This window comes from Corapipo altera, unplaced genomic scaffold, assembly GCF_003945725.1.
Source record: "Corapipo altera isolate COAL_440 unplaced genomic scaffold, ASM394572v1 61029, whole genome shotgun sequence".
Taxonomy (NCBI): domain Eukaryota; kingdom Metazoa; phylum Chordata; class Aves; order Passeriformes; family Pipridae; genus Corapipo; species Corapipo altera.
In genome coordinates, this window is record NW_020885027.1 from 262605 (window position 1) to 285242 (window position 22638).

Genomic DNA, 22638 nt, shown 5'->3' on the forward strand with positions numbered 1-22638 from the left:
CAACGATGTTACTTTTACATAGTTACTTTTCCAAATTGAACTGTACTTCAAAATAAATGTTAGATGCCAGCCAACAAGTATGACATTTAAAATTAACTTCAAAATAGACTGAAATCCTAATATATGACTATGTTGTTGGAGCACATCCTATCATCTCCCTCAGATTATTCTGGATGGTTCTTCTTTAATCAAATCAGTTAATTTTATTTAAAAATATAACTTTTAAGTATGGAATTTTCTCAGAAATTCAGTATAACTCTGCCGTAATTCAAGTATTGGAATTTCGACACTTACTTGGAAAGAAACAAATTAGGCTAATACTGACCACATCCACCTTAAGAGATGCAAACTCAAATGTTCTCAAGTAAATTCACTTCTGAAACATCAGTCATTCCTTTAAAATTCTTCTTATGCCCAGGAAGACAGTGCATGCTAAACATTAAGTAGTCTGCAGCAGTATCACAGGTATTTAGTGAGTTATGGTCCACTTGCCCAAATGCACTTTTCCTTTGCCCTATAAGCATGTAGCATTACCGCAATATCATCCACGCTTCAAAATGCTGGGTGTTAAAAAGGAATAGTTTCAAATCCAAATTATTTAACTTTATTTAATCTGAAAACATCTATACATTCCTATTTCTACAAAAGCAAAGCTCTCAACAGTTGAGAAAAAAGAATGCTTTTAATTAGTTTGAATTTTTTTTATTTCAAGCAGTATATTTATTTCATTGTCCTTACTTTAAATGAAGTCGGTGCTAACAAGCAGTTTAGTACATTCTAAGTAAGAATCATGTAATCGTTTAGGTTGAAAAAGACCTCCAAGATCATCAAGTCCAACACTAAACCATGTCCCCAAGTGCCACATCTACACGGTTTTTAAATCCCTCCAGGGATGATGACTCCACCACTGCCTGGAGCAACCTGTTCCAATGCTTGACAACCCTTTCAGTGAAGAAATGTTTCCTAATATCCAACCTAAACATCCCCTGGTGCAACTTGAGGTCATTTCTTCTTGTCCTGTCACTTGTTACCTGGGAGAAGAGACAAACCCCCTCTATGGAGCCTTCCTACCCTCCAGCAGGTCAACGTTCCTGCCCAACTTGGTGTTGTCTGCGAACTTGCTGAGAGTACACTTGGTCCCCTTTTTCAAATCATTGATAAGGATATTAAACAGAACTGGTCCCAATACCAAGCCCTGGGGAACCCCACTTGTGACTGGCCACCAGCTGGATGTAGCACCATTCACCACCAGCAAAGAATGCACGTGTCCAAGACATGGGTTGCAGCTTCTCCAGGAGAATTCTGTGGTAAACACTGTCAAAGGTTTTACTGAAGCCCAGATAGACAACATCCACAGCCTTTCTGTCATGCACTAAGCAGATCACCTTCCCTTAGAAGGAGATCAGGTTAGTCAAGCAGATCCTGCCTTTCCTAAACCCATGCTGGCTGGGCCTGATCCCCCCCGGTTGTCCTGCATGTGCCACATGATGGCATATGATCTGCTCCATAACCTTCCCTGGCACCGAGGTCAGACTGACTGGCCTGTAGTTTCCCGGATCCTCCTTCTGGACCCTCTTTAGATGGGCATCACATTTGCTAACTTCCAGTCAACTGGGACCTCCCCAGTTGACCAGAACTGCTCATAAATGTTTGAAAGTAGCTCAGTGAGCTCTTCTGCCAGCTCCCTCTACTCAGATCTCATCTGGTCCCATAGACTTATGTGGGTCTAAGTGGCATAGCAGTTCACTGACCGTATCCCCATGGATTATGGGGACTGTCTCTGTCTTCCAGTTCAGGGTTCTGGGTACCCTGAGAACAACTGGTCTTGTAATTATATATATATATATGTATATATAAAATTTATCCTTAAATATATTACAAATGTGGATCCAGTAGCCATCTTATCTGGATATCTAATTGAGAAAGAGACAATGTAATGAATTCTGTAAGCTAGATTTGTTATAAAACATAACTTTTAAGGAATATGAAGTGGAGGAATAATAAGTTGCACTTAAAACCCTAATGGTTACTTAGCAATGTTGGTTGCTACTAAGAGGACATGACTAAAGCCAAGAAGAATTAGCACTAGTTGAACAAAATTCTCCTATTGATATATGTATTCTTTCTCACTCATCTTCAATTTGTATGAGCAGGTACAGATGAAAACAGAAAGCCATGACTGTGAACAAAAAAGTAAGGTCTATAATAATTTTTGGAAAAGGAATACCCAACTAAAAGAAACAATAACCACTTCCTTTCTCAAGTGCATGGGAGGAGAAGAGTCTCTGCATTAAGACAGTAGGGGCTGGAAAATAGACATGCAGTAGGCAGACTGAAGAGAACTATGAAACAGAGTATCTACTACTGTTACTAAATAGTAGATTCCACCTTAAATCCCCTGAGATAATCAACATAAATAATTTAAGTGAATACTTTTAGTAAGCAGGTCTTAACATAGCACTAATATCTGGTTTTGTTTTGGTATCTCCTTCCTCTTTCTGAACTAGTTTCTCAACATCTCCTGCTCTCAGTCTCTTCAACACAGTTTTAAGATGCTCCAGGGGAGGTTTAGGTTAGACATTAGGAAGAAGTTCTTTACAGAGAGAATGATTTGGCATTGGAATGGGCTGCCCAGGGAGGTGGTGGAGTCACCATCCCTGGAGGTATTTAAGAAGAGACTGGATGTGGCACTTAGTGCCATGGTCTAGTAGACAAGGTGGTGTTAGGTCAAAGGTTGAACTTGATGATCTCAGAGGTCTTTTCCAACCTAGTCGATTCTGTGATTCTGTGAACACACAGAACCACTTATATGCTATTTTGCCTCCCTCTCCCTTACTGCCTTTTGAATGGAAAAATCAATATTGCCTGTTTCTGTAAACATCCCCCCCCTTCAAGACCAAGTTTCAGGAAAGCCTGTCAGTATCCTGCCCACACTAATATACTCCAAAATCCTGTGCCCAAAATTCACAAACACAGTTTCAGCCCCTTCCCCTCCACCTCCCATACTCCTCAGTCCACCCTCTTCCTCCCAATACACCTACTCTCAGGTGGTGCCAGGAATTCCCCCTTAATTCCAGACTCAGTCCTGCCATTTTTCTCCCACCCACACATCTAACAGATTCATGGTTTCCTACAGGAAACAAGTTCCTCACAGCAAAGCTCCACAGTGGCTTTGTGCTGATACCTCAACAGGCTTTCCTAGAAAGAAGAAACCTACCCCTGTTCACAGTGCCAGTTCAGCATCTCTCAGGTGCTGTGACAACCTCCACTTAATTTACCAACTTTGTAAAAATAGGATTCTATTCTTCCTCCAGCATAGATGATCATTTTTTGTAATGAGAGAAAAATAAGACAAAAGTAAGATAGAATTTTCCTAAGGTTTCTAGTGTTCCCTCTTCCCCCTTGCTCCCTAGCTTGAAAGCCTGACATACTGCACTCCAAGTTGTGTATTACTCATAGGATACTGCTTTACAAAATTCTTTCATTTCAATAGTCAAAGCACATCTCCTTGCAATGACTAAAAAAGCAACAACAAAACATCCTGAAGAATAAGCAGAAAACATTTTCTACTATGAAATATTTTACCTGAGGAGGATGAGGATACCATGAGGCCTGAAGAGGAAGATTCAAGAGAACTGCTTAAGAGTGGATTCCATGCCAGAAGGTCACTGTTTCCCTTTCTATAGTAAGCATTACAATTAGAATATTAATGAAAGATGTATATACTCATAAAAATACAATTACAACTTTGGTAAATCATCTTCTGTATTAGTTAGCCTTTGCATTTCAAAATTAATAGTACTTACAAATTGCAGGTCAAGGAACTGATTTACACGTAAGGAAACTGTCTGAACTGATAATCAGTGCAAGTTTGTGTGTGGACATATTTCATAATGTCAGTAAATTATTTTCATTTTCAACAAGACATACATCTACAAATCAGTTTGTTTCAGTATATACATATATGAGCAATGCCCAAATTTGAGACTTGTAATCCTAAACACTTGACAATGGAACACTGTAAATATGATGGAAACTAAATCCCTCTTATTGAAAACCTGAAATTTTGATAAAAACTAATATTTTGTAATCCCATAGTTATAAATATGAATGAAGTAAACACATTAGAAGGGGAAAACAAGTGAATAAAAATCTCCATTGTTACATAATTACTCGTTAACTCTTACAATACAATAAACACCTGATTTAAAATAGCAGTCAACTGATATTTCCAATAAGTCTCAGAGTCTTAGATTAAAATAAGACCAAATTCCCCCAAAACTACACTTGATATAATTTTAAAAGTTGAACTTACTCATTAGCTGGAGTAGAAAGCTTTGATTTTGTTAACTCTTCACCTAAGGAAAAGACACAGTATTATCACCACTAAAATAAAAATCTTTTAGTTTCATTATAAAAAGATAGCAAATGTTAATAGTCACAGTTCAAAACTAATTATGAATTAATAAAATGGAAAAGAGAAAATGCATTATCTCCTATAATATAAATTCAGATGCTCCTGAAATACCTTCTAAAAGGAGAGGACTAAACAGAGTAACACATTTCAGGAGGAAGTGTTGATCACTTGAAATTTCTTCCTTAAATTACACTGTTTGCATCAATATTATTCTTCAGGAAACCTGGATTGGTTTCCCACTGAGAAAAACACTAGAGACTAATGCTCTGTCCTCTATCTCCATGGCCATATTTTATGGTTTTGACTATAAAATGAGAGAGTGCTCTGCTGTTTTGTGGGTGATACTCAACTTGTGCAGGTGGAAGGGTTTTAACAACTTACACAAGAGTAATTTCTACAGATATCCCCCCTCCCCCCTCTTTGGCTCTTGGACTTGTTCCTCATCACTGTCACAGACAGACTCATCTGTTTCTTAGAACAGGGAACAGCTGAGTATACAGAAAAAGAAGAGGCCTTTGGGTGGCTTCTACTAGCTACTTCGAAATTTTGACCAAATAACTTATTTTGTCTGTTGAATTTATTGTTAGTAGTTCAAATGCAAATATCATAAACGTACCTAGAATTGACAAGAGAAATACCTTTTCTACTTAAAATAGAAATACTTAATAAGTTTATTTCTTCAACAATCATTAAAAAAATATTTTCATGTCATGTTAAAAAAACTAATGTAAATAGACTAAAAGCTAAATATTCACACTTACTGGATGCATTTTGATTAGTTTGTACCTGAAACAGAAAAGAATAAATTCTATTGCCAACTGTCAAATAAAATACTTAATAGTCCCAGAGTTCTTATTTCAGCTTTCCATATGTTATTTTGCTTTGAATGCCAGGCAGACCATTTTGGAGCTTGCAGGAGACCAGAACATGAGCCAGGACAGAGCAACTAGTGCATACCCACAACACCAGTTAGAAAAGGCAGGAATGAAGACTACAGAGCTGACAAAGGCAACAGTTCGACTAAACCCCTTGACAGGCTGGGCCAGTAAAATTAAACGGCTTTTATATCACATAGTATACTTGAGAGGTAAGAATAGAAACATTCCTAAGTTTTTCCCAATAACTTTCTCACATATTACACTTGGTGTTAATCTAAAAATGTGAATAAAAAGCCATTCTGTACTTACAGAACTCTGTTTCTGCTTTCATAATGGGGGGGGGGAAGAGAAAAATAATCATTATTATTTTAATATGCATAATATTTTCCTTAAAATCAGGACCATCTATATTGTGATGTGAATAATGTACTAGCATACTTTAACAATATTTATTTGCAATATCATCCCACAGTATAAAGGATCATTCTGTAGTTTGACAGAATACATACAATAAAGCTGCACTGTAAAAGTTATATGTATCTACATTATATGATCTGTTTTTAAGGTTTGTATATTATTGAATACAAATTAGTAAACTATGTTAAAAGCTATGCTCAGCTAACTTCATATGTATTCAAATGTCTTGTGGTAGCAATAGCAAAGACAAGGACTAAGCACTCCCAAGACTCAAAGCAAAGTTAAAATCTGAGAGGGGGGAATTGCTTAACATCAAATTGCAATAAAGTGTATCAAAGATGACATAGTGCACAAAAAAAAAAATCCTTGAACTTGAATCTAGAATAAATTCTGAACAGTAAAATATATGTAACACTAAAGATTCCTTACCACTTTTCTTCTATACTCATTAAAAATACAAGGAACAAAAATACTTACAGATATTGCTGGAGAAAGAGCAATGTTCCCTATAGATACTTTTAATTCATCCAAAGAAGGTATGGTATATTGAGAGCTATCATTTGTTTGGACAGGTTTTATTTCTACATGGAACCTCCTGGGTTCATCATCTTCAGAGTCAGAATCACTGGATGAATAGCAATGGTTCTTTTTGGTATGTTTTTCTTAGTTAAGGTAGAAGTACTTCAAATTCATCTGTCTACTGTGTTTCACAATTGCTCTCTACAAAATGGTCATATTAAGTAAACACCACAGATAAACAATGCTACCTAAGCTCTTTGTACACTTATACAGACACTTCTATTATATCCACTGTTCAAAATTCACAACTCATAGTTAAAATTTAGTTTTTATAATCCATTCATCTTCATAATGGTATTCTGTTATCCAAGGCACAATATTATCTAACTGAATGGTTGTATATTTGAAAGTATTAGGATAAATGATTATACAGTAGCAACACTTCTGTATGTTAAATTTATGATTTGCAAGATTCAATGAAGGATCATAATGCATGTATGAAAAATGTATGCATCGTAAAAATCCTTTTAAACCAAGTGTGGGAAGTCCTAGCCTTTCTGATTAGCAATGAAATGCTCATGGTACTTGCACCAAACTTAACAGTAGAGGAAGCAGCATCCACCATTACTTGCTCTTCTTACAGAGGCACTGAAAATTTAGCAGCAAAGGATGCCAGTTACACAGAAGGCTGCACAGTAAACTAAACCCCACCAGTCACTTAAAGCACTGTCATCCTTGGATAAAAAGGAATCACAATGACAACAGTCCTCAAAATAAGCAAAAGATACAGATGAATTTAGCCTTGGTCCTTTATATGCACAGCAACTGCACTCAACAAAAGCTCTGAAATGCCTATGCTAAGTCTTAAAAGATGCAGTTGTTTTGACAAGAAACAAGTTGAAATTTTTCCTCTGCTGAAACAGAAGTATCTTGCCACCTAGGGGGAGCATGCATATTCTATACCTCAATTCTGTTATTTTCACTTGGAAATATGCCAGCCATTAGAACAAAATCCCTTCAAAATACTCCCTAACAAAGATTAAACCCCTGAACCATAAAGACATTCCAAATCCAATTCAACTGAAAGAAACCCTGAGATGTGGTAAGGAAAAAGTCAAATGTCTTCATCTTACAGGTTACCTGTCCCACAAAATGGATCACAACTGGAAAAGTAATTTTTCATTTCACCAAAAGATTTCTTGCCCTGAAAACTATCACCAAGTGTCATGGTTTGAGATAGCCCCAAAATCCAATTCCCTAGCTCCATCCCCCCTCCCACATCTCAACCTAATGTGAGATGGGTTTTTCCAGACAAAACACAACCAGACTCAGAATGGGGGAAAGGGAATATATTACAATGACTGTACAAATAAATACTATAACACATTATACACAACTATCTCTACCATGACATATAGTATTTACAATGGATCAGATCTCCTCTCCCCTCCAAATAAAAGTCCAGGAGGGAAAGAAGGACATATCCCTTCCAGTCTCTCAGGGCAGCAGCTTCTTCTAAGGCAGCAGGTTCTCCTCATCTCATGCATGCAGCAGCTGATAGTTGGATCTCTGCCAGCACTCACGAGGGGGGTATCCCCACCCGGCCCCTTGACGCAGGCAAAGGGGTCTTCCGTGGACTTCGTAACCCCAGACAAAGGTCGTTTCACCACGTCATATCACGAAGACGCAGGGGGTCTTTGTGACAGTCTGGTATCTCCAGGAGATTGAAGCTCCTTGCAGGGCCTCTGTGCCCTGTCTCAGGCTGCGAGCTTCTTTGTAGCTTGCAGCAAGGGAGGGCCCCCAAGGCCAACCTCCCACACCGTCCTGGCTCAGTTCTCAGGACGACTGAGCTTCTCAGCTCCTCTCTGCAGTGCATGTTGCACTTCAAGGCTCTTTCAAGCAAGAGTCCATCATCTTCCTCCTTTCCAGGAGGTCTCAAAGGAGTTTTAGGGGTTTGGTACAGTTCCTACCCCCAGAACTCCAAAGTTCTGCTGCGGGCTCTCTTCTCCTCAACTCTCCTTCCAGGAGTATTCTCTGCGGTGCTGCATGTCTCTGTTGCTCCGTCTTATCTCTTCTGGCTCTCTGCCACCGCTTCTCCGGTCAGTGCCAGCTCGGTTGCTTTTCTCCGACCTCTGCCCAGTTTGGAGAAAACATCTCCCAGCTCACAACTACAGGTACCTAGCCCAACTGTATGCTGTTCCAGGTCCCTGTAACCCCCAAGTGGGGCTGGGGGGCCCCAGAGGCCCCGAGGGGCTCCGGACCCCTTTCCTCGTGGCTCCTACAACAATGGTTACTTCTTCTAACAACCAAAACTACCACTCATCTCTTCCGGTGCTTGTGATATGTTTACATTTCTGCAGGAGCGCTCATTTGGCAGAACTTCAAAACTTCCAGGGGTCTCCACCCCTGGGGGTTACCACTTTTCAGCCTCTGGGGGAAAACAAGGTTCAAACCACTACACCGAGTTTCAAGATTCATTTCCTACGAATCAGGTAGCTCTTATAAGGTGGCATGAGCTGGCCACTGAGGTTTTAAGTCTATTAAACAGTTACTGACAAAGATCAGTTTAGACCTGAATGCCATGAACTGAAAGGTCAGTCAGCAATTTTTAGAATGAGTGTTTTTTCAACACTTAAGACTAGTCTTATTAAGATTGACTGCCATTGTGGTAAAATAATGTCCTTCAACAAATCATCTCAAGAGTTCCCATCATAAGAATAAATATCCACTCTTGGAGGTTAAGAGAGGAAAAGAGGAAGGAAACTGATGATTTTGTGAATCTGTTTAAGATTTTCAGAAGCTGAAGTACTACCTGGCTGACAGGAATTGCAAACCACTGAGTTTTTTCACTGGATCTATGGACTTTTCCATTGCTTTGTGACAAAAAGGGTACTGGATACAAGGATGTTCAGGTGAATCACTTAAAAAGCATGAGTGTTACTCACTCCTGGTTCCATTCCATAAAAATATGCAAAACATGAAATAATGTACCCCCCCCGAACTGGATAAAAGTCTTTTGCTTTTATACCAATGTTATGACCTGCCCTGCCGGGTAGGAGTAACTTTTGTTTTATTAATAAATCTCTTGTGGTGAATTAAAGTAAATTGATACTAGATGATCAGTGTTTACAAATATATACATATATATGGTTTATTTTAGAACAATTTGGTTGCAAAGGAAAACAGGTATGTAACTGTTTTGGTTGTTATTATCTATAGTTACATGGCAATATAAAAGCATAAATGTATTGCAAAGGAAAACAGGTATTTAACCATTTTGGTTGTAATATAGCAATGTAAAAGCATAAAGATATCACCCAAGAAAATATGTAAGGGAAAAGAGAGAAAGAAAGAGAGAGAGAAAAGAATAAGAGTTAAAGGGAAAAGAGAGAAGGGAAGAGAGAAAAAGTAAGTGTTTATAGTCACCACTCAAAGGTCTCCGATGAACTTGGTTACTGTTGTTGTCGCTGGTGTCCTGGTCCATCAGTGAGTGGTGGGGGAGAGAAGCCCATGAATCATAAAATTTGGTGGGTTTATATACCTTCAGAAACCCTCCTGGTGCCTCCCCGTGTGTGTGTGGTAGGGGCTGTTTTGATCACACACCCAGAGAGTCGCTGTTGGTCTTCTTTAGATAGGCATCACACACCTAGAGAAGCAACACACCCCAAAGAGTTGCCCTCCGGGCCTTCAAAGTTAACAATTTGTGGGCTATGGCCTCCTCCCCTCAGCCTTTATCTTCACTCTCCTGGCTTCTTTGCACAGTTCGTTATAGTAGCAATGTTTTAAGGCAATTAAAAAAGTCCAGTTCCTCACAACCAATCATGTAAATAAGAGATAACATGAACTATTTTTATCAGTACAGGAACCTTCACTGGGGGCAACAGAGACATATTTGTCAAAAGTGATGAGAACAGAGAACCTATGATGACCGGCCCACTTTAAGGTGCTCTCAACTGGTTAAAAGTTTTCACAATTTAAAGTAATTGCAAAGTGTAAGTTTAACTTTTATTTTACCTGTAGTCCCCTGAAAAATTGGTGAATACATTTCCAAAAATGATCTACCTTGCTAACATATTAGGCTTGCTTAGATCTTCAACAGTTCTTCCTAGCTCTTAAGTAGAGCTTCCCTCTGTTTCTGATGGAAGAAAAAAAAAGAGGACAAGAATCTTTTCCTTCAAAGGGAGAGCAGAGAAAATAATGAAATCCATTTAAAAAAAAAGACTCGTAACAAAAATCTGTTCAAAACTATCATTAAAAATACAATAAAAGCTATAAGCACCACTTAGAAACAGCATGATGTTTCATTAATTAACAGAAATTCTATTTCTAGACTGATGTGGTTTCAAATGTTTTTAATAGTGTTATCAAAAAGTGGGAAGGGCACAGACATAGAACAGAAAGCCATTCAGTATGCTTAAAAGAGTTCACAAACTATACTTTATAGAATCATAGAATCAGCTGGACTGGATCAAGTCCAACCCTTGATCCACTACCGCCGTGGTTACTTGACCATGGCACTAAGTGCCACATCCAGTCTCATCTTAAAAACCTCCGGGACGGTGAATCCACCACTTCCCTGGGCAGCCCATTCCAATGCCTGATTACCCTCTCTGTAAAGAATTTCTTCTTAATATCTGACCTAAACCTCCCCTGGCACAGCTTAAGACCATGCCCTCTTGTCTTGCTGATAGTTGCCTGGGAGAAGAGACCAACCCCCACCTGGCTACAACCTCCTTTCAGGTAGTTGTAGAGAGCGATGAGGTCTCTCTTGAGCCTCGTCTTCTCCAGGCTGAACAACCCCAGCTCCCTCAGCCTCTCCTCATAGGACTTGTGCTCGAGTCCCTTCACCAGCCTTGTTGCTCTTCTCTGCACCTGCTTCAGCATCTCAATATCCTTCCTGAACTGAGGGGCCCAGAACTGGACACAGTACTCAAGGTGTGGTCTCACCAGTGCTGAGTACGGGGGAAGAATCACTTCCCTGGACCTGTTGGTCACACTGTTCCCGATACAGACCAGGATGCCATTGGCCTTCTTGGTCACCTGGGCACACTGCTGGCTCATGTTCAGCTTCCTGTCAATCCAAACTCCCAGGTCCTTTTCTGCCTGGTTACTCTCCAGCCACTCTGTCCCCAGCCTATAGTGCAGCAGGGGGTTGTTGTGACCAAAATGCAGGACCCGACACTTGGCCTTGTTGAACCTCATCCCATTGGAATCAGCCCAACTCTCCAGTCTGTCCAGGTCCCTCTGCAGAGTCCTCCTGCCTTCCAGCTGATTGACACTCCTCCCCAACTTAGTGTCATCTATAAATTTGCTGATGGTGGACTCAATCCCCTCATTTAAATCATTGATAAAGACATTAAACAGAACTTGGCCCAACACTGATCCCTGGGGGACACCACTAGTGACCGACCACCAACTGGATGCAGCACCGTTCACCACCACTCTCTGGGCCCGGCCCTCCAGCCAGTTCCTAACCCAGCAGAGAGTGCACCTGTTCAAGTTGTGGGCTACCAGCTTTTCCAGGAGTATGCTGTGGGAGATGGTGTCAAAGGCCTTGCTGAAGTCCAGATAGACCACATCCACAGCCTTCCCCTCATCCACCAGGTGAGTCACCTGATCACAAAAGGAGATCGGGTTGGTCAGACAGGACCTGCCCTTCCTAAACCGGTGCTGGCTGGGTTTGATCCCTTGTCCATCCTGTAGGTGCTGTGTGATTGCACTTAGGATGATCTGTTCCATAACCTTGTTGGGCACTGAGGGCAGGCTGATGGACCTGTAGTTTCCCAGGTCCTCCTTCTGGTCCTTTTTGTGGATTGGTGTGACATTTGCCAACTTCCAATCGTCTGGGACCTCCCCAGTGAGCCAGGACTGTTGGTAGATGATGGAGAGTGGCTTGGCGAGCTCTTCCACCAATTCCCTCATCACCCTAGGATGGATCCCATCTGGTCCCATAGACCTGTGAGGATCCAAGTGGCTCAACAGGTCACTAACTGTTTCCTCCTGGATTACAGGGGGGCTATTCAGCTTCTTATCTCTGTCTACAAGCTCCAGAAGCCAGCTGTCCTCAGGACAATCTGTCTTACTGTTGAAAATTGAGGTAAAGGTGTTAAATACCTCAGCCTTTTCCTCATCTTTGATAACTATGTTCCCACCCATGTCCAATAAAGAATGGAGGTTTTCCCCCTCTGAAAGTTTTACGTGGAGAAAAATCTGCATGGTTACCTTGAAGTTTTTGTTCTGGATTTTTTTTACTGTCAGATGAAAAAACATGCTCCTGAAGTTCCTCAGACATCTGATCTAACCTTTAACATTTACACACATAAAATCTAAACTAGACAAAATTTTGTGCACTATGAACATAAGACTACAAGATTACAACATAAGCATGTCATTCATCTTCCTTGACTTAACACTTTAATGGTTACTTCCCCTCCCCAAATAATTGTAATAACAAGAAATAACTTGGTACAATAATAGCAAAAAGGATATCCTGTGATGCTTCTGGTTTAATGCTGTATCCTTCATCATCTATATCAGGAATGTTCTAAAAAACACCCAACAAAAATTATGGTATTGAGAAATAACTTTAAATATATGCTGTTCTTTCATCAGTCTGAATTTTATATAATTGACAAATTAAAATTTGATTATAACACCTCATGAAAGTCACTGTTATGCATTAATAATTATCTCAAGTTATGCTCTATAGTTCAGAAGTAGTGTGACAGATATCTCAGGAACACAATGCAACAAAACAATCTCCAAATTGCCTATGAAAACTGGCAAGTTTTAATGCATCTGCTTTTACTGGAATTCTATCAAAAAGGTCAGAAATCAACAGAAGCATTTTAACTTTACAAATGAGCACTAAATAAGCCTACAATACTCTTAACCTTAAATATTTTCCCAATTTCTACTTCTAATTCTTCTAGCTAAGCCACTAAGGTTCTGATGGTGAAGGAGTATAATCTTTTCTAAATACTAGTCAGTACTTTAATATGTGAATAAAAGCATCCCAGGTTATACAGGTTGCAACTTCTTCTCTCTCCCTTGAAAAGACAACAAGCCTGTACTGTTGCTTTAGCAAAGAATGTGCACATTAATTTAAAGGTGTGGGTGAAACTTAAAATCAGATTCCAAAGTTATTGTTTACACATCTCCAGCACTGTCCTGGATTTTTAAAGCTAATAAGCATCTGGGAACTTCAAACTAGTTCAGTTTTTCAGTTCTTGCAGGCAATTAAATTTTAACTGAAGAGAATTATGTATAAAATCATTTTGAATTCTTAGCTAAGCACTTAGTTTCATTAAAATGCTTTGGGACAGAAAGAAACAAGTCTCTAATATGATCATCTAAATTTAAAAAATGTGCAAAAAGTCACACTTGTGTATATTATACATAAAGGGATATACTTGGATACATAGACAATTTTCCCGTTCAAAACAGAAAAATAAAATCCCACTCATGACTTTGCATGCATAGTTAGTCTACATGAACAGCTGAGATGCTACAGTAAGTTTATTACAAAAAAACCCCAGATGTCTTCAAAATTTCTCTAGTTATAAATTTCTTATAAAAATGGCAAAGGGTAGAAGAGATACTTAATGTACCTTTGTAATGACAACCACAAATTGTGTCACATACAAGCAAAACAGTACTTTAAAATCTTATTTACAAGTTAAGTAGTAATTTCAAAATATTGTTTTCAATATTTTGAACAGTTGGACAGTTCTGCTTTCTGAAACATTAAAATTTTATTTACTAATCTACATTTTGTATCAGTAGTAGAACACACAGCCCTTCAGGTGATATACATAATCACAAATCTCATGTTAATGAAGGCATTTACATTTACTTGACTAATTCTTACTCCCTTCTTCACACTCCTACAAAGACAGAACTATATGCTATGTGGTGGATCACAGTGCATCTTTTAAGTACCAGGCACACAATACAGACAAGACCTGTTTTGCCTACCATGCTGAATAAAGGAAAACCCCACAACCTTTTGAACTTCAACACAGAGGAAGATGAGATGATCTTTGCAAATTTTGGGTTTCTGTAAGAAGTAGTTATTAATATGATTTGGGATGAAGGTCTAACCCCCTACCCAAACATGTTATTTGTAGTATTTGCAGTAAAAATAAGTTCAATGTGGATGTCACTTGAACTCTCTAGAAGTCACTGGAAAGGTGAACTTCCTCCAAAGAAGGTTTCACATTCTCAGACATTCTATCATATAATCATATGACAATAAACTCCACAGTTTTCCCTATGTTTGCAGATTCAATACAACACATTATTGATTAAGGTATTATATAGTTTTAAATACCCATAAAATCTGTAGGGTTTATAACTCTGCATTTGCATTTACAAACTTTCGGGGGGGAATAATTTTTAAAAGAAATAAAACATCAAGACATAACAATGAAGTAAAACTGCCTATACAAAAAGCATGAGGACTGAGCATTCTATTCCTAAAACTTATTTTTAGAGTTTCACTAAATATTTTGACTCAGTTTCCTTACTCTGTCCCATCTAGCATCCAAAAAGCAATGGAAGAAGCCAAATCACAGTCACATTATATCAAGACTGAAAAATTAAACAGAATGGAATACTTAAAGACAAGAAAAATGAAAAACATTTAAACTGGGACCTTCTAGAAGAGGATATAGTAGACTCCCATGATCACGTCTACATTATTTGTTTGCCCCTTGATTCTTACCCAGAGGCTCTCAACTGTGCCATTGCCAACTGTGAGCTCCATACATTCTAACCCTTCTATTACATACAGTGCCACCCCTCTGCCTCTTCTGCCCTGCCTATCCCTCCCAAAGAGCCTGTAATCGTCCAACAGGGCGCTCCACTCACAGGAGTCATCCCACCAGGTTTCACTTATGCCACTGATGTCAAATCTCTTGGACTGGGCCAAAGCTTGTTTGTTCCTCATGCTGCATGCATTAGTGTAGAAACATTTCATGTGTGGTACTTTGTAGCCAACACCTCATGAGGCAGATTGAGGGATCCCATAAGTGTTTGTTTCCTCAAGTTCTGGCACACCATCCCATTGCTCATCACTGTCAAGCCTGGTTTTGTCCCTTTCCACCTTCCAATCTAGTTTAAAGCTCTGTCAATGAGCCCTACTAGCTCCTATGCTAGAACTCTTTTTCCCCTCTGAGATAGATGCATCCTGTCATGTATCAGTAGACCAGGTGTTGAATAGATCATCCCATGGTCAAAGAACCCAAAATTTTTTCAATTACACCAACCTCAGTCATGCACTGACCTGATGGATCTTCCTGTTCCTATCAGTATTATTCCTTGTTACTGGAAGAATCAAGGCAATCACTACCTGTGCTCCTGATCCCTCTACCAATCGTCCCAGGGCCCTGAAGTCACTTTTGATTGCCCTTGGACTTCTTTGTTAATTCATCACTGTAGGGGTAGTTTGCTTTTTGGAAGAATTTGTAATGGGAAAGCTAGGAACTCAGTTTTCACTAGTAAGGCTTTCTGCCTAAATAGTATCTTCCTCAAAGGCAGTTTCAATGCTTTCTCCCCCATCCCGCATAGGAAGAAAAGTTCTCAGCCTCTCTCTCTGATATGTGAGACAAGAGAGATAGCCCTAACAGACATGTACAGAGGCCTTGGGAAGGCGGGGGAGAAACAGAGAGGATAAAAAGACCCTGAGAGGGTGGGAACTTGCCTTTTTCTCCCTGAGATCCTGTGCATAAACCGCACTGTTAGGTAATTTGCAAGTTTCTCATGTTCTGGTCTTCTAAATAAACTTTTTGAATTCTTTCCACTTCCTTGGCATTTCTGTGGATACCTACGTATCTTACTTTACAATTGCTGCCAGTCTGAACAACCAATAGCAGATAGTAATCAGAGGGCCTTACTAGACTGGAGAGTTTTCCAGTAATGTCTCTTACTGGAGCCCCTGGGAGACAGCAGACTTCCCTGTGAGTTGGGTCCAGTCTGCATATCAGGCCCTCTGTTCCTCTTAGAAGGGAGTCTCCTATTACAACTACCCTTCCTATCCTGTTAATAGAGGAGGTCTTGATGTGGTGTATAGGTGGCGTTTTAGGAGGCCCCACTATCCCAGAAGGACCTTCACCCACCTCATCAGTTGTCTGGCCTTCTAGTTCCAGAGCCTCATACATCTTGTAGAAGGTACCAGTCCTACTTGTCAAATTCTGAGAAGGAGGAGGAACCTTCCTCCTGGTACATCCAGCCTTCATCTTTAACAGACCCTTGACTAACTGTCCTTTGACTAATAACCCTGCAAGGTTCTGAGTCCATCTACTTCTCCACTACAATGGAGGTTCGAGACTCCCAAGAGTCTTGAGACTGTAGGGTCTCTGAAAATAATTGGTCTTGTTCATTCACTCGAATACTACGTAGCCTGTTCACTTCTTCCTGTAGCTACTTCACCTGGTGACACAGGTCTTCAACCACAGCATATCTTCTGCAAAATAACTGTTTGTCTGCCCCAGTCTTACGGAGAGGCATCAAGCACTCCTGGCAACCTGTGCCTGGAGAGTTGCATCTACCATCAGCAGGTCTGGCTGGCTGTAGGTCTCTGACATGGCTGACTCCTACAGCTACATGAGATTAAGCTTTACAGTGTCAACACTATAACTGAGGAAGCTTAAACTAGTATGCTAATAAGACTGGGGATGAAAGGATCTCTTTGCTCTTCCTCACCAGCTACTGAGTCTGTTTGCTGCCTCTATTGGTTGCTCTCAGATGGTCCGAGAGAAGCCCTTCCTGCTAGCCCTGCCTGCGCAAACTGACATGTCATGCCCCTGTTCGCTGTGCTCCAAGTCGCTCCTACTCCTTGGAGCCGTTTAAACCTCCCTTGGTTGCTCCTGGCACAGCCCCCTGCTCGCCTGATTGGCTGCTGAGGACTTCTGTCTCAGGGCTGGCTGCTGCATGGGTTCCTTAACTCAGGAACCCTCCTGTACAACTGTATCTCACCCTCTGGTTTTCCCTTCAGTCATGGCTGCTTGAGCCTCACCCCTACTATAGCTATAGGGAGTTGCAATCTTTGTTACATAATATTCAAGACAATATGCATGTTTATTAAAAAGAAAATGTTCAATTAAGAAAATAAAAAAGCATTAGCATATCAATTTCATTTGCAACTGTCACTTATTTGAACTTAATAAATAAAAATCTAAGACATATCAGAGATCAAACTGAGAGCAATGAAAAATAGACCATGAATAAAGTGCACTGAGATACTGCAATTAAAGCCATATTTAAAAATGTATATTTCTACACACTATTGCCAGCAATCACGCAGAATCCCATTATTATTAGAAGGGTTCTCCAAAGAGACTGTTGTAAGCAGAGGAACATGATGATGCAAAGTTGGGTCCTCTGAACCTTTTTCTTACTTGAAATTGATTAGTCAAGCAATTTAAACTATTAATTTGCAAAACAAAGAAGCAAATAATTGCAGTAAAAACACCTTGTTTAAAACTTAAGATTGTTAAGAAATATAAATGTATTACTGATGCATATTTGTATATACTGTTAAAATTTATTTTCTGAACAAAATTAACACTTCAACTATGTTATCAAAATATTAAATCCTCTGTCCTGTATATAAGTCAAGTTACATCAGATTGTAGTGCTTGACAATGTTAGCATATGCATTTGTGTTGGAAATAAGTCTACTTACAACTGAGTCTGTATCTGGACACATCCTATTAAAAAAACAAAGAAACAGAAAACAATTATGAAATGCACAAATTATTTCAGTCATACAGCTCTTGTACTTCCTTTAATATTTTCAATTAATTTGAAACATTGCACTTGCCCCATTTACCTTTCAAACTCTTAAAATTTTTGTTAACATAGAATCATAGAATGGTTTGGGTTGGAAGGGACCTTAAAGACCATCTAGTTCCAACCCCTCTGCCATGGGCAGGGACACCTTCCACTAGATTGGGTTGCTCCAAGTCCCATCCAACCTGGCATTGAACATTTCCAGGAATGGAGCATCCACAGCTTCTCTGGGCAACCTTTGCCAGGACCTCACCACCTCCACAGTAAAGAATTTCTTCCTAGTATCCAATCTAAACCTACCATCTTTCAGTTTAAATCCATTATCCCTTGTCCTGTCATTATCTGCCCATATAAAAAGTCCCTCTCCCTCCTTTTTATAAGCTCCCTTCAGGTACTGAAAGGCTGCAATTAGGTCAACCTGAAGCCTTCTCTTCTCCAGGCTTAACAATACCAATTGTCTCAGCCTTTCCTCAAAGGATAGGTGTTCCATCCCTCTGATAATCTTCACAGCCCTCCTCTGGACTTGCTCCTTCCTGTACTGGGGACTCCAGAGCTGGATGCAGTACTCTAGTTGGGGTCTCACAAGAGTGGAGTAGAGGGGCAGAATCCCCTCCCTTGACCTACTGGCCACACTGCTTTTGATGAAGCCCAGGACATGGTTGGTTTCTGAGCTGCAAGCCCACATTGCCGGCTCATGTCCAGCCTCTCATCCACCAGCACCCCCAAGTCCTTCTCAGCAGGGCTGCTATGGATCAATTCATCCCCCAGCCTGTATTGATACCTGGAGTTGCCCTGACCCATGCGCAGGACCTTGCTCTTGGCTTGTTAAATCTCATGAGGTTCCCACATTCAACTGAATGGCATTTAAATAAAAGAAGTTGAAAGTTTATGCTAAAAACATTGCAGAAGAAAAATTCTTAGTAAATGCTGAAAACCACAAATCACATCATAGTGAAAAAAAAATAATCAAGGGAAGTTGATAGTATCACACTTCATTTTGGATTAATATACTTTAAGACTCAGGTTTCTATGGATGATGTGCATAATAAATAAAAGTCACCTATCCTAATGAAATAGTCCACACCCAATTGCAAAACATTTTGGACAATAACCAGTTCTTAAAGCAATTAAGACTATTCTTAAAGGGATTCAGAGCTTCTCTCTTCTGGAATTTCATTCTTAGATTGAGTTTGTCAAGCCCATTTGCAGTCAAGCACCAGAAGATGCTGGAAAAAAAAAAATAGAATATCCTCTTTGGAAACACTTAAAAAAAATTGTCAACAGAAAGACAGTGATTGCAAACACATTATTCTCAAGTGTTATATTTTTCTGCTATAATTTCAATTTAAACAATAATATTTTTAAAATTTAATGAAACAATCTCTCTCACTGATATATGCAAAAAGTAGAAGTAATTACATTTATAGTATGTCAAAATACTTGAGTAGAATACAGGTCCTCTCTAATCTGCATCCTGATAAATAAAACCATAAGTGACAGTGTAACTGAATGACAGTGTTTTTATACAGTCAAATTGAACATCTTAAATGTGTACTTATTAAAAAAAAAGAAAAAGAAAAAATCAAATTTGTGGCTGTCATCTTTCCTGAAAGGTTAAATGGATTAAATGTAAAAACTACAGTGTCTTTTAAAACATATATGAAAATTTGCTAACATGGAAGCATTAATATGGAATTCAGTACTGGTTGTTAAGAAATTGACAGCGAGATGAAGGATCTCGTCTCCTCTTGTATTGGGTCTGGTTGAGTTGGAGTTTATTTCCCCACAGTAGCCCTCACAGTGTTGTGCTTTGCATTGGCAGCTAGAAGGGTGTTGAGAACACACTGATGTTTTGGTTACCGCTGAGCACAGCACCAACACTGTAACATTCCTTCCTTAGTTGAGGGCAAGATCCTGGGAGGGGACCCAAGTAGGTCAGCTGACCCAAACTAACCAAAGGGATATTCCGTACCATATGACGTCAGCTCAGATATAAAAAGCTGAGGGAAGGAGCAGGAAGGCAGGCATTCATTGTCTCCAATGGCTACCTGCTGAGAAACCGTCATGCATACCCAAGCCCTGCTTCTCGGGAGTGGCCGACCATCGCTACTCATGGGAAGTAGAGAATAAACCCTGTTGTCTTTCGTTTCTGCGCACACAAGTTTCACTTTATTTTTTACTTTAAATAAACTACCTTATCCCAACCCACGAGTTGTTTTTTTCCACCTTATTCTCTCCCCTGTCCCGCTGAGAAGGAGAGTGATAGAGCAGGCACCTGATGTCCAGCCAAGGTCAACCCACCACACCTCTGAAAGGTCCCACACAAAAGGGAACAAGTTTGACCAAGTTTCTAATTGACTTACATCTTATCTCCCTCTGCTGGTGTCCTGGTTTCAGTTACCCTTCCCCCCTATCTCAGGTTCGTGGGGACCCTGAGTTAAAGCTGATTGGTCCAGGGACAGTCTTCCCTCAGGAAGCAATCAGCGTTGGTTTTGTTTGCTCCTGTGAAAATTAGATATACACAGCTTGCTGGAAGTGAGTTGGCAGAGTTGGCAGTCAGTCTGCTGTTGTGTCTGAGTGCGTGTGTGAGAGGGCCTAGGGGTGGCAGGGCCCCCTTTCCCCCCTGGGAAGAGGGACCCTGGGTCCCACAGCTCTGGCCAAGTTAGGGTTGAAGGCAGCATGTAGGAGTGAGTGCGTATTGTGAGGGAAGAGACTCACAACAACTGAGGTAAGAGGGAGAGAGGCAGACCTTCAACCAAGCCCTCTTCTCCCCCCCCCCAGACAGACAGTAGAACTTGGGACAGCTCATAACTGGACCGAGCTGCCTGTAGCTAACTAGGGGGCTTTCTTTCCCCCACTGTAGGTGGGGGGTGGATTTTAAGGTTCAGTCTTTTAAGCTGAGCCAAGGAGACGGGCTCAAATGAAAGCTCGGTGCCAGGAGAAGAAAAAACTCCAGGGGAAATTGGAGATGGACCAAGAAGGCTCAAAGGTGCTCTGCATCGGCTTTTGGACATAGACTGCTGAAATTGAGAGCTGCAGCAGCTAGAGAAGAGTGAGAGAACCAACTAGCAGCAAGCGAGTTCCAGGTAAAGACTCAGAACAGCATCTTACCCTGGGAGGAAACCTCCGCAAACCAAGGAGGAAGGACAGAGTTATCTTCTTGGACTTCGTGAGGAAGACAAGACTTCAGCAAAAAGCTGGAGGTTGGTGGGGGGTGATCAGAGAAATCCTTCTCCCTGATACCCCAACGAGAGAAAGACTGTTTACCTATCAGCCTGAGAGCTTCTCCTGAACTGATTGTGGGAGGGGCTCGGAGGGATGATAGAAGTGTGTTAATATTGTATATATATAGTTGCTTTTAGTTTGTACAGAATTTATTTGTATAGGAATAAATGTATATATTTTCCCTTCCCCCATACAGAGGTGTGCCTGCCTGAAAATTTTTCTTCGGTGTTGAGGTAAATTGTGGGAAGGTGGGGGAAGCTTGGAGATTGGATTTTTGTGGGGGCAAAACCCCCACAGCTGGCTAAGCTGAATTCACAGTAATAGAAACAACTATTTTAAAAGTTATTTTACAGAATAAAGAGACAACATATTAGATTTCTCTCAAAAGGTTTATGTCATGGTTTGAGATAGCCCCAAAATCTAATTCTCTAGTTCCATCCCCCCTCCCACATCTCAACCTAATGTGAGATGGGTTTTTCCAGACAAAACACAACCAGACTCAGAATGGGGGAAAGGGAATATATTACAATGACTGTACAAATAAATACTATAACACATTATACACACGATCACAACTATCTCTACCATGACATATAGTATTTACAATGGATCAGATCTCTTCTCCCCTCCAAATAAAAGTCCAGGAGGGAAAGAAGGACATATCCCTTCCAGTCTCTCAGGGCGGCAGCTTCTTCTAAGGCAGCAGGTTCTCCTCATCTCATGCATGCAGCAGCTGATAGTTGGATCTCTGCCAGCACTCACGAGGGGGGTATCCCCCTCGGCCCCTTGACGCAGGCAAAGGGGTCTTCCGTGGGCTTCGTAACCCCAGACAAGGCCGTTTCACCACGTCATATCACGAAGACGCAGGGGGTCTTTGTGACAGTCTGGTATCTCCAGGAGATTGAAGCTCCTTGCAGGGCCTCTGTGCCCTGTCTCAGGCTGCGAGCTTCTTTTTAACTTGCAGCAAGGGAGGGCCCCCAAGGCCAACCTCCCACACCGTCCTGGCTCAGTTCTCAGGACGACTGAGCTTCTCAGCTCCTCTCTGCAAGTGCTGTAGCACTCCAAGGCTCCTCTCCTTAGTAGGAGTCCATGTCCCTCCTTTCCTGGAGGTCTCAAAGGAGTTTTGGGGGCTCTGATATCAGTTCTTACCCCCAGAACTCCGTAGTTCTGCTGCTAGCTTCTGCTGCTTCCTCCAGTTCAGTTCTTATCTGTCCTGGTTCTTGTCCAGAGTCTCTGGACACTGCTACCGCTTCTGCTCTGTCTCTGCTCACTCGAGATGGAAAACATCTCCGAGCTCACAGCTACAGACACATAGTCCAGCTTAACACTGTTCCAAGTCTCTGTAGCCCCCAGCTGGGGCTGGGGGGCCTCAGAGGCCCCAAGGGGTTC

The 22638-nt window shown here is 40.7% G+C and overlaps 1 protein-coding gene across 1 annotated transcript in view; it reads right to left on the bottom strand.

Moving 5' to 3' along the window:
• Nucleotides 1–22638, bottom strand: part of LOC113959226 (F-BAR domain only protein 2-like) — a 164650-nt gene that overhangs the window by 35135 nt on the left and 106877 nt on the right. Inside the window, exons 11-17 of the mRNA XM_027668095.1 lie at nt 17918–17942; nt 12721–12775; nt 6190–6368; nt 5605–5619; nt 5179–5203; nt 4316–4358; nt 3586–3680 (exon numbers count right to left, since the gene is read on the bottom strand). Coding sequence (XP_027523896.1) covers nt 3586–3680; nt 4316–4358; nt 5179–5203; nt 5605–5619; nt 6190–6368; nt 12721–12775; nt 17918–17942 — 437 coding nt within the window. The remainder of the gene's footprint in view (nt 1–3585; nt 3681–4315; nt 4359–5178; nt 5204–5604; nt 5620–6189; nt 6369–12720; nt 12776–17917; nt 17943–22638) is intronic.